The 17,598-nt window shown below is 33.1% G+C and overlaps 1 protein-coding gene across 6 annotated transcripts in view; it reads left to right on the plus strand.

The window, feature by feature from the left end:
- The window catches only part of LOC140052631 (jouberin-like), a 159,661-nt gene that overhangs the window by 122,383 nt on the left and 19,680 nt on the right, over positions 1 to 17,598 (plus strand). For all 6 annotated transcript variants that reach the window (XM_072098291.1, XM_072098294.1, XM_072098297.1 and 3 more), the window contains 3 exons: positions 9,889 to 9,949; positions 10,883 to 10,944; positions 11,267 to 11,495. In XM_072098291.1, coding sequence (XP_071954392.1) covers positions 9,889 to 9,949; positions 10,883 to 10,944; positions 11,267 to 11,495 — 352 coding nt within the window. The remainder of the gene's footprint in view (positions 1 to 9,888; positions 9,950 to 10,882; positions 10,945 to 11,266; positions 11,496 to 17,598) is intronic.

Below are 17,598 nucleotides of genomic sequence, written 5' to 3' on the forward strand. Positions count from 1 at the left end.
ACAGATCGTATATCGGCTTCACGTACTAGGCTAGGCCTAGCCTAAATCATTTTATTCATGGGTGAGAGCCATTTCTGACTAGATGTTATCGAGATAGAAATTCAATCATAAAAGTAACAATAAATGTTCACATAATATTTCACATCATTTTTGTAACTGAACAAGCCAAAATGGCCGGCATTATGCCCAAAATGGCTGCCATTTTATCCAACATGGCCACCATTTTATCTAAAATGGCAACATATATCAATCAAATATTTTTTAAAACTTTTATTCACATATATTTGGTAAAAATTAGATATGTTGTAGAATAGACATCACTGAATCCAAAAAGTATTTGCTCCATTTTTTTTTTCATATGCAAGGGGGATTGGCAGCCATTTCAAAATGGCCGCCATTTTGGACAAAATTGTTTCAAATATTGTAAGTTTATGACATTAAAAGATGTTATCAAGATAGAAATTCAATCATAAAAGTAACAATAAATGTTTAAATAATATTTCACATCATATTTGTAACTGAACAAGTCAAAATGGCCGCCATTATGCCCAAAATGGCTGTCATTTTAGCCAATATGGCTACCATTTTATCTAAAATTGCCACATATATCAATCAAATATTTTTTTATTCACCTATATTTACAATTGGATATGTTGTAGAATAGACATCACTGAATCCAAAAAGTATTTTCTCCATTTTGTGTTTATAGGCAAGGGGGGTTGGCAGCAATTTCAAATTGGTCGCCATTTTTGACAAATTTTTTTTAAATATTGTAAGTTTATGGCATTAAAAGATTTTTTATCGAGATGGAAATTCAGTCATATAAGTAACAATAAATGTTCAAATAATATTTCACATCATTTGTGTAACAGAACAATGGCTGACATTTCAACCAAAATGGTTGCCATTTTATCCAACATGGCTGCCATTTTTATCTGAAATGGCCACATAATAAAATTGTTTTTTCTTTAACTTTGATTAAATACATGGGCTATAAAGGAACCAACATAACAACATAATAATATTTGTGTTTAATTACTTTACTTATTCGTCGTCACTTTCGTTATCACTATCACTGTCCGAATCGGATGTAGACAACAATGGTCATATATTGTGACAGTTATTCTCGTCTGTTTCGCATTTACACATCTCGGTATATTGTAGATTGTTTTTCTTGCACGTGCATGTATTATGGGAACATTTACTTAAACATGAACACCGTATTAGCTCCACAACTGCTTCTGGAGCAGTTTGCTTCTCGTATAATACTGGTCTTAGTTTACCGTTCTCTATAAACCAGCCAAGTTTTGGCATGGATCGGGAATTATTGGGTCAATAGTTACATGGCTCCATATATATTGGCCTGGAGATGTGCACGTAGTATGTGCTGGTGCAACGCTCCAGACGTTGGTGGCAATTTTTCCACACTTTGATTATTTGGCAGTGTTTTGAACCGTTTCCATCTCAGGGTTGATGAATCTTTGGCTGACACCCTTTTAGTTTCAATAAGACCGCACAGAAACTCCTCGCATCCTGCCTTCACATTGAAAGATGGCACATTGTCTTCTCCGAGTTTGACTAACGCTTCTATGATGTGAGGAGATGAGTTCATATACATCTTAAAAGCTGTTTTTTCCTGTGTACATCCAGTGATAGCATGGAAACCTGGTAGTCTGGCTGCCTTTTCCGGTCCAAGGGGATCGTATATTGATTAAAGAGCAATTCTTCTTGTTTCAGCTGTGCCTGTTAAAATACCAGAATTTTCCCCTAACTGTTGTAGGCGCCTTAAAATTAAAACAAATAAGTCGACTTCATTTCCTGGTGTAGATGCTACTTCAATACCATGAGGGATCATTAGTATATCTACCTCTTCTTTGGGTGCTCACAGGTGTTGTTGAGGAATGTTCAGGTGTGTTTGTGTTCATCTTGTCGCATGACGGTTACAATAGGATGTTTAAAATTTGTCGGCAAGATAAATTGTGAGTTGATCTTTTGTCGTGTTGCTTGACAAGAATATTGCTTTGTTTTTAATCAGTGTGGAATCTTCCACAATAATTTCCACAATGTTAGGAGGAGATGATTGATATCGGATATCGTCTTTAAGCGAAAGTGTCTTCTCATAATTGTCAAAGACAACACGTCCACCAACATAAATGTATTTGTTAAGTAGAGAATCTATGCAGGCTACAAATGCCTCCACAAAATCTTTGCAGGTGGTAAAAGTCTGAACATTCATAAGAGTTTGAACAACTGCCATTCCATCGATGACGAGATAGCGATTCACAGGCTGAGGTGATATTAATCATCCTATTGTAACAGTCACGTGAACACCCAAGAAGAGGTAGACACACTAATGATCCCTCATGGCATTGAAATAGCATCTACACCAGGAAATGAAGTCGACTTCTTCACGCAAGATACCGACTGGTTTGTTTTAATTCTAAGGCGCCTACAACAGTTGGGGGAAAATACTGGAATTTTAACACTCAGGCACAGCTGAAACAGGAAGAAGAATTACTCTTCAACCAATATACGATCACCTTGGACCAGAAAAGGCAGCCAGACTACCAGGTTTCTATGCTATCACTGGATGTGGTGTTATGGGTCACAGGAAAAAAACAGCTTTTAAGATTGTATATGAAGTCACCTCCTCACATCATAGAAGCTCTAGTCAAACTCGGAAAAGACAATATGCCATCTTTCAATGGGAAGGCAGGATGCGAGAAGTTTCTGTGCAGTCTTCTTGGAACTAAAAGGGTGTCAGCGGTTCAAAACACTGCCAAATAATCAAGGTGTGGAAAAATTGCCACCAACTTCTGGAGCGTTGCACCAGCACATACTACGCGCACATCTCCAGGCCAATATATGCATCTATAATGTACCGAGATGTGTAAATGCGAAGCAGACGTGAATAACAGACTTCAAACCAGTCAAAATAAAGTTGCTAGGTTTATATTAAATAAAAATGATCGTGCACATATTGGTAAAGACGAACTGAACCAAATCGGTCAATTATGTCTAGAGGATAGAATTTGCTAACTCAAACTTAATCATGTTCATAAGATTTTTTATGGAAAATCAGTACCTTATTTAACTGAAAAGTTTAAAAGAGTTTCATCTAACCACCATTATATGACTAGAAGTAAGGTCAATGGATTTTCAGTTCCTAAATCTGATAGTCAAATATCTACGTTTTATTATACAGGCATAAAGGCATGGAATAACCTACCTCATTCCATTCAGCAAATAGAAAACAAATTTAATTTTAAGAAAAATGTTAAATCACATTTCTGTTCTACCAAATAACTATATAAGTCAATCATAGTCTTTAATTTAACTTGTTTTTTATATTATTGTTTTTGTTATATTTACGTGTTTAATGCAATATTTTGTAATGTTTTTATTTTAGATTGTAAAGGATCCCAATGGAAATAAGCTGATAAGCTTTTTGGGCTATCCTGGAAAATCTTTTATAAATGTATTATTTGTAATGTCCGTAATTTATGTTATCACTTTGTATGTATTTTTTATGATGATTTTCCAAATGAATTCAAATCAAATCAACATATGACCATTGTTGTCTACATCCGATTCGGACAGTGATAGTGATGGCTAAAATGACGACGAATAATTAAAGTAATTAAACACAAATATCATTATGTTATAGCCTATGTATTTAATTAAAGTTTAAAAAAAACAATTTGATTATGTAGCCATTTCAGATAAAAATGGCGGCCATGTTGGATAAAATGGCGGCCATTTTGGTTGAAATGTCTGCCATTTTGGCTTTTTCTGTTACACAAATATGAAATATTATTTGAACATTTATTGTTTCTTTTATGATTGAATTTCTATCTCGATAACATCTTTAAATGTCATAAACTTACAATATTTGAAACAATTTTGTCCAAAATTGGGGCCATTTTTAAATGGCTGCCAATCCTCCTTGCGTATGAAAAAAAAATGGAGCAAATACTTTTTGGATTCAGTGATGTCTATTCTACAACATATCTAATTTTTACCAAATATATGTGAATAAAAGTTGAAAGAAATATTTGATTGATATATGTGGCCATTTTAGATAAAATGATGGCCATATTGGATAAAATGGCAGCCATTTTTGGCATAATGGCGGCCATTTTGGCTTGTTCAGTTCATCATTTTTGTAATACAAAAATGATGTGAAATATTATTTGAACATTTATTGTTACTTTTATGATTGAATTTCTATCTTGATAACATCTTTAAATGCCATATACTTACAATATTTTGTCCAAAATGGCGGCCATTTTGAAATGGCTGCCAACCCCCACTTGCGTATGAAAAAAAAAATGGAGCAAATACTTTTTGGATTCAGTGATGTGTATTCTACAACATATCCAATTTTTACCAAATATAGCAAAAAAAAATGCAACTTATCATATCGCTACATTTCATACTGGACTATATGATCCTGAAAAATGTCACATGATTATACTCCCTAGCAAAATAAAAAACCCGATTGGACCCGAATGGGGGAAAGTGTCTATTTACGCAAAATTGCGCAATGTATGTGTATACACAATAAAAATACCAGAAATAGAAAGATCTGGAAAAATTACAGATAAAAACATTTTACATTTTTTTTTTAGTGAAGAAATAAATTTTTTGGGAATATTCAAATATACCCCTCATTTGCATGTAAAAGAATAGGAAATTACAAGGTATCCCCCCCCCCCCCCAAAATGCAAAAAATATGAAGTAAGAGGGATGATATTTAAATTAAAGTTGAAATGTATGAAAAATAGCAATTTTCTGGGTGGAACTCCACTTTAAGAAAAGATATATTGTCCCCCTAAAAACTTGAAAAATTAAGATTAATAAAATCATGATTATTTTGAAGAATTATTTTTTCAGGGGGACAATCTTTAAATGATTAAGTTTTCTCAGTAGGTCTTTGATTTTTGCTTTTTGCTCTAAAAGCCCCTTTCTCACAGTGCCTGCAATATACCGGTATGATGCTGGCGTCGTGCCGGTATCGTTACCGGCATATACCCGTTCTCATCGGACTATTGTGCCGGAAATATAACCGGTATACCGGCTTTCTGTGAGAAAGGAGTCGGGCATATTCGGCCAATAAAAGTCTGACAAAATAATTATTGAGGGTGTCCTTTATTGTTATTATTTTTGTCTAGCGATATGGCGGCGGCGAATTTTAAGTTACAGATTATTGTCTTCCTTTTATAGCATATTTATGCAATATATGCTATGTGCATATATTATACAGGTACAGTAATTAAATAGCCGTCATCGGCAATCTGTAAAACAACTTAGAAGGAGAAATCAGGCTGTACAATTTACGCCACCCACAACCAGCTTGCAAACAATATTAACGTAAACAGCTCCCGACCTTATTGTTCCATCCATTTGTCTACATTGTCCCCTTATTTTAAGCAGCTCTCTTATCTCATTATCCCTCCAGTTCGACATTATTGTCAATTGAATTGAATCGGCGCCAAAATGATACACTTGACCGCGCAAGGTGTCAAAGCCCCGACGGGGAATTAAATATAACGGCGTTACATTCTCACAGAATGCCCGTCTCGCATTGCGGGGAATATCCCTAGTAATATTACTAGGTCTAAAGCAGGTCATGTCGATGCTGGCATGATGCCAAGTCGATCCGTTCTCACAGAAAACCATACCGGCATGGTAATGGTATATTCCCGCAACATTCCTGGCACACAGCTCTGTGAGAAAGGGGCTTAATTTCCGCATTTAATTCCCAGCTGAAGTTTCCTAAAAAATTGTCCCCAAATATTTGAAGGACATGACAATCTCAACTGGTTCATCACCAATAGAAGACTTCCCAGGGTTGCATCCTTTCTCTCTCCTAAAATCCACTATCATTTTCTTGGTTTTGGTCGAATTTAGTAAGATTCACTACAAAATTTAACAAAATCGTCCAAAGCAGACCCATGACCATCCTGAGTACCTTGAGGGAGAGACAGTAATACGGTGTTGTCAGCAAATTTGACAAGATAACTATTATCATGTTTGCTTCGACATTCATCCATATGATATAAAGAGGGAGGAAGGGGAGAAAGATCGCAAACCTTAGGAGATGCAATACTTGTGGTAAAAGAATCTGAATAAGTTTGATTAATGAAAGCCCATTGTCGGTTAAAAAATTAATAATCCATAAAATCATGTTGAAAACCAAATTTGTCAGCCAATAAGGGTGCGTGGTATTGAAGGCAGAAGAAAAGTCTGCGAAAAGCATTCTAGCATGCGATCTGGGTAGTTCAAGGTGTCTGTACAGCTTGTTTAATAAGAAAAGCTTGGCATCCTTGACACCCCTTCCAGACCTATACGCGAAGTGTAGTGGGTCGAGTTCTGGTTCAACAAGAGATGTAATAAGCGCTTTAACTAGTTTTTCAAAAATTTTCATCACAAGTGATGTTAGCGCAAATGGGCGTATGGTCATTAGGCTGTTTAATAGCCGTCTTTATTGGAATAGGTTTTATGATGAATTGTTTCCAGATATTTGGAACTACACATTGGTTTGGAAGAGGTGCCAGAGAACATCACACAGCTGGTCATCACATGACTTTAGGTTCTGCCCTCAATACCATTAGGTCCAGGGGTCTTATTAATATTTATATAGTTCATAACGTTTTGCAGCACCCGCAAAAAATTGTTTAGACTGTCTGGCAGTACATGATACTCAACCCCTTTATAGTACTTTCCTTATTTGTAACTGTGTTAATTTATGCCATATGTTTAATACCTTGCCAAGCACTACGAACACATCCAATATTTAACTTATGTTATATTTCCTTTCTATAAAATCTTTAGCCTTATGAACAGTTATTTACTTGTTTTTAGTTATTCTTACTACCCTGATAGAACAGTTTTTTAGGTGATCATTTAGGAATAAAATGATCACCTATTGTTATTGTATGAAATCTTTATTCTTCTCTTTCTTATTATTTATTTCTCTCTGTACAAATTTGTGTAACAATTATCTCAAAAAGTTTAATGTCAATGATGATCATATCTCCATAATTCATTATCACATATTAATAAAATTCACTACACGTAAACTTCAGGTCAAGGGTAAAAATATTAGCAAATAAAAACGCACACGCACGTTTTTAAAAACTGCATTCTACTCATCTTCCTTGGTACATCCACCAATTTTGAGTCCATTTCGGCTTAAAATAGTGCTATACGAGCACGTTAAAAATGACAAAAAATGCGCACATTAATTGTACAAAAGTGCTAAAAATTGTAAAAAATAAGGCATTTTTAAAATGAAAATAATTCTTCAGAATGCACGGTGACCCCCAATTTTTTAAACTTATTATGGAAGCCAATGAGTTGTAGATATAAATGTATATATACATTAGACGTACAAAATTGTATGACGTCATCATTTGGCCGCATGAATTTTTAAAATAGGGGTTTTCCCCCTTTTGTCATAGACCACCATATTCAACAGAGCGCAACTCGCTTTTCTGTGATCGATTTTGTTTTATTTTTTAATACATTCTACCTCAACCAATTATGTTACTTATGAGTTGCCAATATTTTCTTTTGGATGACGTCATCACGTCTTAAAATTTAAAAAACGGTGGTTACGTAATTTTACCTACTACACGTATATTTGAATACCTTACAGCTCTTCTGAATTAAAGTTGACCTCGAAGTTTATAACTTAGTATGATAGCTGGTGAAATGTACATATGAATTCATTTAAAAATTAAGCCTATCAGATGTTGTGACGTTATCATATGGCCAGTTGAAGTTAAAAAGTAGTTTTTTCATCTCTTTCGTCAAAGTTATACAATTTTTAAAGAGCGCGCACGGCCCTTCTACGTGCCAAATTTTCTTCCAAATGTTATATTTTATTGCTCAATTTATTATCTTTCGATATTGTTATCCACAAGTTTTTTTGATAATGTTATCAGTGCCAAAAACTTAGAACATGATGTGTGTCCGTAATTTCACCAATGCTACAATGTACAAGATATACAGTATATACTGTACATAACCTATATGGCATATAATAGGCACAACTCAGCACTATAGGCGTATAATAGGATGGCATACATCAACATTTTCCGGTTGTATGTTAACATACGTGCATGTTTAAAAAATATTAATGTCAATAAAATTATAAAAATGATCACCTATAATTCGTCAAAGTGACGAATTAAATTCTAGTTAGGTGATCATTTAGAATAAAATGATCACCTATTGTTATTGTATTAAATCTTTATTATTAGGTGATCATTTAGAATAAAATGATCACCTATTGTTACTGTATGAAATCTTTATTCTTCTCTTTCTTATTATTTATTTCTCTCTGTACAAATTTGTGTAACAATTATCTCAAAAAGTTAAATGTCAATGATAACAAATTTTTGACAATGTCTTTTAAATACTTTAACTTTAGCCATAATAAGCTTTTCAGTGTGATCACTCAACCGTGACGTCATTAATACGCAATTTTGTGAAATCACTCTATCAATCATATCTCCATAACTCTTTATTACATATCAATGAAATTCACTACATGTAAACTTCAGGTCAAGGGTAAAAATATTAGCAAATAAAAACTTGCGCGTTTCAAGGTCATGCGCGTGAAATTACGCGTTAAAAAATAGAAATGCTCCAAATTAAGTTTTGATCAATTTAGAGCATGAATTAGGCCATTTGCGTGTTTTAAAAAATTACTGCGCAAAACACGTTTTTGCGCATGCGTACATAGAAAGCGTAAAAAAATACCATTTTTTTGTACAAATTGCATTCTACTCATCTCCCTTAGTACATTCACCAAATTTGAGTCCATTCCGACTTAAAATAACACTATACGAGCACGTTAAAAATGACAAAATGCGCACATTAATTGTACAAAAGTGCTAAAAATGGTAAAAAGTAGGGCCTTTTTAAAATGAATATAACTCTTCAGAATGGAAGATGACCCCCAATTTTTTTAACTTATTATGGAAGCCAATAAGTTATAGATATAAATGTATATACACATTAGACGTACAAAATGGTATGACGTCATCAAATGGCCACTTGAATTAAAAAATTAGTAATTTTTATCTTTTTGTGTGGGTTATCACATTCAATAGAGCGCATCTCAGTTATTTTAACCCGATTTTTGCACAAATTTTAGTATGTGCTTGCTCAATTAATTATTCTTCTAATGAGTTGTCAACATTTTTATTTTGATGACGTCATCACGCGTAAAAACTTGAATAACCTAGGTCGTGTAATTTCAGCTACACCATACATTTGAATATCTTATAGCTCTTCAGAATTAAAGGTGACCTTGAAGATTACTTATTATGAAAGCTGATGAAATGTAGATATGAATTCATATTAAAATTAAGCCTATCGGATGTTGTGATGTTATCATATGGCCAGTTGAAGTTAAAAAGTAGTTTTTAAATTTCTTTAGTCAACGTTATACAAATTTTAAAGAGCGCGCATTGCGCTTCTACGTGTCAAATTCTCTTCCAATTCTTATATATTTATTTGCTCAATTCATTTTCTTTCGAAATTGTCATCTTCGAGTTTGTTTTGATAATTCCATCATACCAAAAAATTAGAACATGATGTGTGTCCCGTAATTTCACCTATGCTACACTGTATATAGATATGCAGTATATACTGTATATTGTATATGGCATTAGGCACAACTCAACCCTATAAGCATATAATAGGATGGAATGTATCATCATTTTCCGATCGTATGTTAACATACGTGCATGTTTAAAAAATATGAATGTCAATAAAATGATAAAAATGATCACTATAATTCGTCAAAGTGACGAATTAAATTCTAGTTTAATTATTTAAATACGCTATTTAGTAATGTTTATTGATTTTCAGGGTACATCTGCTCCATTTTGGTCGCCTCATGCTGCTTTGAAAACCAGCACACCTGCTACAGGTAACTACAGTAGCTATCTTTGACAGATGTGTATTAACAGACAAGATAGTTCTATATTCTGTACCCAATCTTAAGGATGAGTCTATTGTCATTTATCCTGATCACATCACGGGCAGTATACAGTAGAACCAATATGTGTTTATTCAAGAAGCAATGATTTAGAAATTTCTCTCTTGATACAAAAATAAAAGCTTATAATTATTAATAAGAGTTTCATGTATACAGTGAAATATTCCAGAACTCTGTTTTCACTTAACACACATAATAATTATTTGAATATTTATCTAGCTCATAGCACTTCATTTTCAAATAATGATTTCTAGGATGAATACACAATGAAAGGTTTCCTACCACAGTGTTAATAAATGCCTTCTCTACTGTTTTTCTTTAAAGGCAGAGTCTTTGCAACTGCAACTTACGCTAGATTTCAAATGAGAAATTTGTTACCGTAAATCTTCTAATTGTAACCATGGGTTATTATTCTTTGATTGTTTTTTAGGGTGGGTTACTATTAGAAGGGGGGGGGGGGTTACTATTAGAGTAGTGGGTTACTATTGATAATCTTAAATTAGGCACCTGAAAATAGTAACCCACCCCCAACTTTGCCGGTCAGCAACTCATAGCAAAATAATAAAACAGTAGGAATAAACAAATTTGACTTTATTTTATAAACTCAAAAACACTCAATCCTCCCCCACTCAACATGCATTATCTCCTTATTTTCAAAATACGGCTGCATCATTAGTTTTTGTGACTCTAATAGTAACCCGTGGGGTATTATTATAGATTGACTTATAAGGTGGGTTACTATTAGAGTGTGGGTTTTATTAGATTAGATTAGATTTACGGTATGTCAATTTATTTAAAAAGTCTTGAAATTAGATCAAATTTGCTACAAATGACTTGAAATGATGTATTTTTTTTCTTTTTTAGCACTTATTCAGCAGCAGTCATATGCCCAAAAGATGAGTGTACCCAGTATATCCATTCAACCAGTAAGTGTACTGACATTTCATAAGCAATGTACCTCAGTGACTTCTATGCCATTGTTTTGTTTAAAATTAAAACAACAAAATTAAATTAAATATTGTTTTTGTGTATGTTCAAATGTGGGTGGTCATAGCATTGAATAATGCCCATAATTAATTAGATTACAGTACTTTAGAAAATGTTACTTTACAATTTTTGTACATAATCAGTCAATGAGAGTTAACAAATGTTATCCTTTCAGGAAAATCAGTACATTACTCCTGGTTATAACATTCCTGTAAGGTTAGAGATCATTTTTCAATTCAAAGAATTTTGTTCCTCTCAAAGGCACAGTCTGGAACAGCAAATTTTAAGTTTGTCTGCAGTCAAGCTAAGCCACCAAAACTTCATCTGGTTGTGGCTATGTACGACTACACAGCACAGAGGTCCGATGAGGTAACATTTACTCAGGGTAGCGTAATCAAAGTGCTTCATGAAGACAATGCTAACTGGTGGATGGGAGAAATGGCAGATGGAAAACAAGGCTACTTTCCTGCTAACTATGTGATGGAGCAAGGTAACATGTACATATACAAACTAGAATGGCACTACGAGAGTGCATACCTCCGCCTACTGTAAAATGTTCCTACATAATATTTCACTGCAAAAAAAAAAATATTTAGGTGATCATTAGTTATCCGCTTGGTAGAGCGGATAACTCCTTGTTATTGTATGAGATCAACATTTTTTTTCTGTATTATTAGTTATCCGCTTAGTAGCGGATGACTCCTTGTAATCGTCCTGTTACTTTTTTTTTTTTTTTTAGGTGATCATTTAGAATAAAATGATCACCTATTGTTATTGTATGAAATCTTATTCTTAGTTATCCGCATTGAGCGGATAACTCCTTGTAACTGTCCTGGATCAATTTCTATGTTTTTTAGTTATCAGCATAGTAGCGGATAACTTCTTGTAATCGTCCTGTTACTTTTTTAGTTATCCGCTTAGTAGCGGATAACTCCTTGTAATCGTCCTGGATCTTTTTTTTTTTCTTTATTAGTTATCCGCACTTGGCGGATAACTCCTTGTTATTGTATGGGATCAATATTTTTTTCTGTATTATTCTTCTTTCTTTCTCGCTATTTTTGTGTAGAGCGTTTCTCTAAAATGTGTAAACTTAACATTTCATAACTTTGACAACATGTGGGCATTTACGTGAACTTGTGCACCTCCTATTTTTTAATGACGTCAGAGTTGTGCAACGTGACTTACGTGCGATTTTATGAATTTCGCGTATTTAACATAGATCGAAAACCATAAAAGATTTTAAAGATGTATTGTCCCTTTGAGTAATTCCCCCAAATTTTTTTTTTTTAATTTTGAAAAAAAGTGGTTCATTTTGAAGTATCATAATATAGTTATTAACTTTCACCAAAAATTAGTGGAAAAAAAAAATAATTTAACCAAAATACAGATGTTTTTTTGTTCAAAAAATAACTTTGACTTCCAGTCAAAGTTTTCAATCAAAACATATCTCATAATGCAACGCACTTATTTGGCTACTCTGTATGCATAATCATAAAACTTCCTCGAGATCTGTGTGAAAACACCTTCTCAACCGTGACAAGTTGTAAACAATCCTAATTAGCATCATGCATAATGCATACTCATGGTTTAAAATCTTTGTTTACTTTCGCTTGCGACAATTTCCCAGATGAAATGTAATCTAATTAACTTACCTGTTAATTACGTAAAATTGTTGTTTTTGGCTCGAATTTTACTTTGATATGGCCAATTTAAATTTAGAATATTTTTTTTTCATTTTTTGTGTTTCAAGGGACAATACATCTTTAAACTGAAACATTGCAAAAGTTTAATTTGTGTCATGCGCTAACTTCCTGTGAAAAAAAAATTGCGTGTTTTACACAAAGTTACACGTGCACGCGCGTTTAAAATTTTAAAATGCGCAAAATTAATTTCTATTCAATTTTCTACGAGTTTCATGTCATTTTAAGCATGTCAAAAATTTTTACGTGTGTGGTGCGCACGTAGCATTAAAAACATATTTTTTTCGCGTGATTTATATTTGTCCAGCCTTTTCTAGTAATTTTACCAACTTTTAAACAATTTCGACTTAAAGTTACGTCATACGAGCACGTCGAATTGGACAATTTGCGCGCATTTTTGATGAAAAAGTTAAAAAATTTGTCAAAATTATGCCTTTTTTTAAACAGTCATAATTTCTAAACTACACGATCAACTTTTTGTGGATGACAAATTCTGGAAGTTGATGAGTTGTAGATATCGGATCATGTATTTTTATGGCTAACCGGACATTGTGACGTCATCGTATGGCCACGTGAATATAAAATTTTGGATTTTTGTATCTTTCGTCATAGCTCATCACATTTAGTAGAACGCATCGCCACTTATCAGTTTTCCATTTTCACGCCGATTTTGATATTGTCTAGGTAAATCAACTATCTTTCGCACAAGTTAAAAATATTTAAATTTTTATGAGGTCATCATGCCTAAAAATTTTAATTACGTGGGTCATTAATTTCATCTTTACAGTAAATTTTTATCTGTTGTAGCTCGCGTAAGAATAAAATGTGATAATCATGATTAAAACATTTTCTGGAAGCTATTGGATTGTAGATACGAAATCCTGTGAACATTTTGCCAATCGCATGTTGTGACGTCATCATATGGCCAGTTAAATAAAAAATGTCGTATTTTCATATTTTGCGTCATCATTCATTACATTTAAAAGAACGCGCATCAATATTTCACGTATTCAAATTTCTTCTACACGTTAATATGTTGTTACTGAGATAATTTCCTCCCGAAATTGCTATCTTAGTGTTTCATTTTGATACCGTAACCATGTTAAAAATTTGAATAAATTGCGGGTTCCGTAATTTCACCTATTCTACACTGTATGTAATATGTATACAGATTATACTGTTTGCATGTATATACTATATGACACAAAATAGACTGAATTCAGCACTAAAAACGTATGATATTCTTCAGTTCAGGTCATATTGCCATAATCTTTATCTGTGTGCAATATTCCAACGTATGACGTGCACGTGGCGTTTGTCGTGCGGATAACTAACTCGTCAAAGTGACGAGTTTCATGTCTAGTTAGTTATCCGCATTGAGCGGATAACTCCTTGTAACTGTCCTGTTTCATCATCTTTTTAGTTATCCGCTTAGTAGCGGATAACTCCTTGTGATTGTATTGGATCAATATTTTTCTTTTTGGTTATCCGCAACTTAGTTGCGGATAACCTATGTGATTGTAAATATCTTTTTTTTTCTTCTTCTTTGTTATTCTTCTTTCTTTCCCAGATTTTTGTCTACAGCATATCCCCTATTGCTTGTCAACATAACTTTGTATAACTTGGTAAAAAGATTGACATTGAAGTGTAGATGTGCAGCCAAGCTTTTTGACGATGTCAAAGTCGCGTTGCGTAAGATACGCGCGATTTTATGAATTTCTATAACGGATCATAACTTTAGAACCAACAAATATTGTTTCATGAAACTTAATAAAATTATAATTCATATCATGGGTCAATTTTCTATGGATTAAAAATGACATGTTTCACAAGAAGTTACGCGCGCATGCGCATTTAAAAATTAAAAATGCGCAAAATTAATTTCTAATCAACTTTCTACGCTGATCATGACATTTTTCAAAAATTCCCACGCGCGCGAAAAAAATTACGCGTAAGGTGCGCACGGAGCATGAAAATCATGTGTTTTTCTCTTGAATTATAATTTTACAGTCTTTCCTAGTTATTTTAAAAAAGATTGACATCATTTCAAATTAAAATGACGTCATACGAACACGTTGATTTACACCATTTGCGTGCGTTTTAGTTGCAAAAGTGACAACATATTGTCAAAATTAAGCCTATTTTTAATCTATTATAGCTCCTCAGGATCATCCACGACCCCCAATTTTTTTAATTTAATATATAAGCAGATATGTTGTAGATATGAATTCATGCCGAACCTTTACCACTCGAATGTTATGATGTCATCAATGGCCACACGAATGTAAAATATAGGATTTTTTACTCTTTCGTTATTGCTCATCACATTCAACAAACCGCAAATAAATCGCTTATACGTATTCCATTTCCCCCGAAATTGTAATATTGTCTACGTTAATCAACTATCTTTCGCATGAATTAAAAATATTTTCATTTTTATGACGTCATCATGTCTAAAAACGTAAATAACTTGGGTCACTTATTTTCATCTTTACAGTAAATATCAATCTGTTATAGCTCGTCAGATTAAAAAGTGATAATCATGATTAAAACGTTTTCTGGAAGCTGTTGGATTGTAGATATGAATTGATGTGAATATTTTGCCAATCAGATGTGTGACGTCATCATATGGCAAGTTGAATTAAAAAAGTCATATTTTCATCTCTTGCGTCAAAGTTCATTGCGTTTAAACGAGAGCGCATCTCACTTTTACGTTCCCAAAATTCTTCAAATTTGTTTTAATGTAATTATTTAGATAATTATCTTCTAAAGTGGTTATCTTTATATGTCAATTTGATGATGTCATCGTGTTAATAATTGGATTTAAAAGATGGGTCTCGTAATTCCGTCTATGCTACACTGTATATAACATATATACAGTTTATTCTGTAAAATATTGTAGTATGGTGTATGCTACATAATACGTACAATTCAGCACTGTAAACATTTTTATTTCATGTCAAAAGATGGCATAATAATTGTCGAGGTTCATATAGTTTAAAGTACGTGCATCTTGCGTATGCGCGGATAACCCGAACTCGTCAAAGTGACGAGTTCAAATGTAGTTCTGTATTATTCTTCTTTCTTTCCCGTTTTTTTGTGGCTCACGTATCTCTAAAATGTGTAAACATAATATTTTATAACTTTGACAACATGTGGTAATTTACGTGAAGTTGTGCGCCTCCTATTTTGAATGACGTCAGATTTGCGCAACGTGACTTACGCGCGATTTTATGTTTTTTAATGATTGATTATAGCTTAAAAATCGAGCGTAATTTTTTTTTTACCCTTCATGAAAATTTAAGTCATATCAAGGGCAAACTTTTAGTTAACTAAAAATGGCGTGTTTTACAAGAAGTTACGCGCGCACGCGCATTAAAAATTTCAAAATACGCTAAATTAATTTCTAATCAACTTTCTACGCTGATCTTGACATTTTGAGCATGTCAAAAATTCCCACGCGCCCGCAAATTCCGCGCATGTAGCGTTAAAAACATATTTTCTTAGCTTGATTTATGTTTTTCTAGCCTTTTTTAGTAGTTTTACCAACTTTTAAACCATTTTGACTTAAAATCATGTCATACGAGCACGTCGAACTGAACAATTTGCGCTCGTTTTTGATGAAAAAGTTCAAAAATTCGCCAAAATTATGCCTTTTTTTAAACAGTCGTAATTTCTAAACTGCACGGTCAACTTTTTGTGGATGACATTTTCTGGAAGTTGATGAGTTGTAGATATCGAATAATGTATGAATATGGCTAACCGGATATTGTGACGTCATTGTATGGCCACGCGAATATAAAATTTAAGATTTTTTTGTCTTTCGTAATAGGTCATAACATTTAATAGAGCGCATCTCCACTTATCCCTTTTCCATTTTCACCCCGATTTTGATATTGTTTTGGTCAATCAACTATCTTTCGCATGAGTTAAAAATATTTTAATTTTTTTGACGTCATCATGCCTAAGATTTTAAATTACGTGTGGCATTAATTTCATCTTTACAGTAAATTTTAATCTGTTATAGCTCGTAAGAATAAAATGTGATAATCATGATTAAAACGTTTTCTGGAAGCTATTGGATTGTAGATACGAAATCATGTAAAAATTTTGCCAATCGGATTTCTAAACTGCACCGTCAACTTTTTGTGGATAACATTCTGGAAGTTGATTAGTTGTATATATCGGATCATGTATTAATATGGCTAACCGGACATTATGACGTCATCGTATGGCCACGTAAATATAAAATAAAGGATTTTTGTATCTTTCGTTATAGGTCATCACATTTAATAGAGCGCATCTCAACTAAGCCGTTTTCCATTTTCACCCGGATTTTTATATTGTCTAGGTCAATCAACTATCTTTCGCATGAGTTAAAAATATTTTAATTTTTATGACGTCATCATGCCTAAAAATTTAAATTACGTGTGGCATTAATTTCATCTTTACAGTAAATTTTAATCTGTTATAGCTCGTAAGAATAAAATGTGATAATCACGATTAAAACGTTTTCTAGTAGCTATTGGATTGTAGATAGGTAATCATGTGAAAATTTTGCCAATCGGATGTTGTGATGTCATCATATGACTAGTTAAATAAAAAAAGTCGTATTTTCATCTTTTGCGTCATAATTTATTACATTTAAAAGAGCGCGCATCAATATTTTACGTATTTAAATTTCTTCTACACATTAATATGTTGTTGCCGAGATAATTTCCTTCCGAAATTGCTATCTTAGTGTTTCATTTTGATACCGTCGCCATGTTAAAAATTGGAATAAATGGCGGGTCCAGTCATTTCACCTATTCTCCACTGTATGTAATATATGTATACAGATTATATTGTATACTATATGACAAAAAATAACAGAATTCAGCAATAACAACATAT

Source organism: Antedon mediterranea, chromosome 6, assembly GCF_964355755.1.
Source record: "Antedon mediterranea chromosome 6, ecAntMedi1.1, whole genome shotgun sequence".
NCBI lineage: Eukaryota > Metazoa > Echinodermata > Crinoidea > Comatulida > Antedonidae > Antedon > Antedon mediterranea.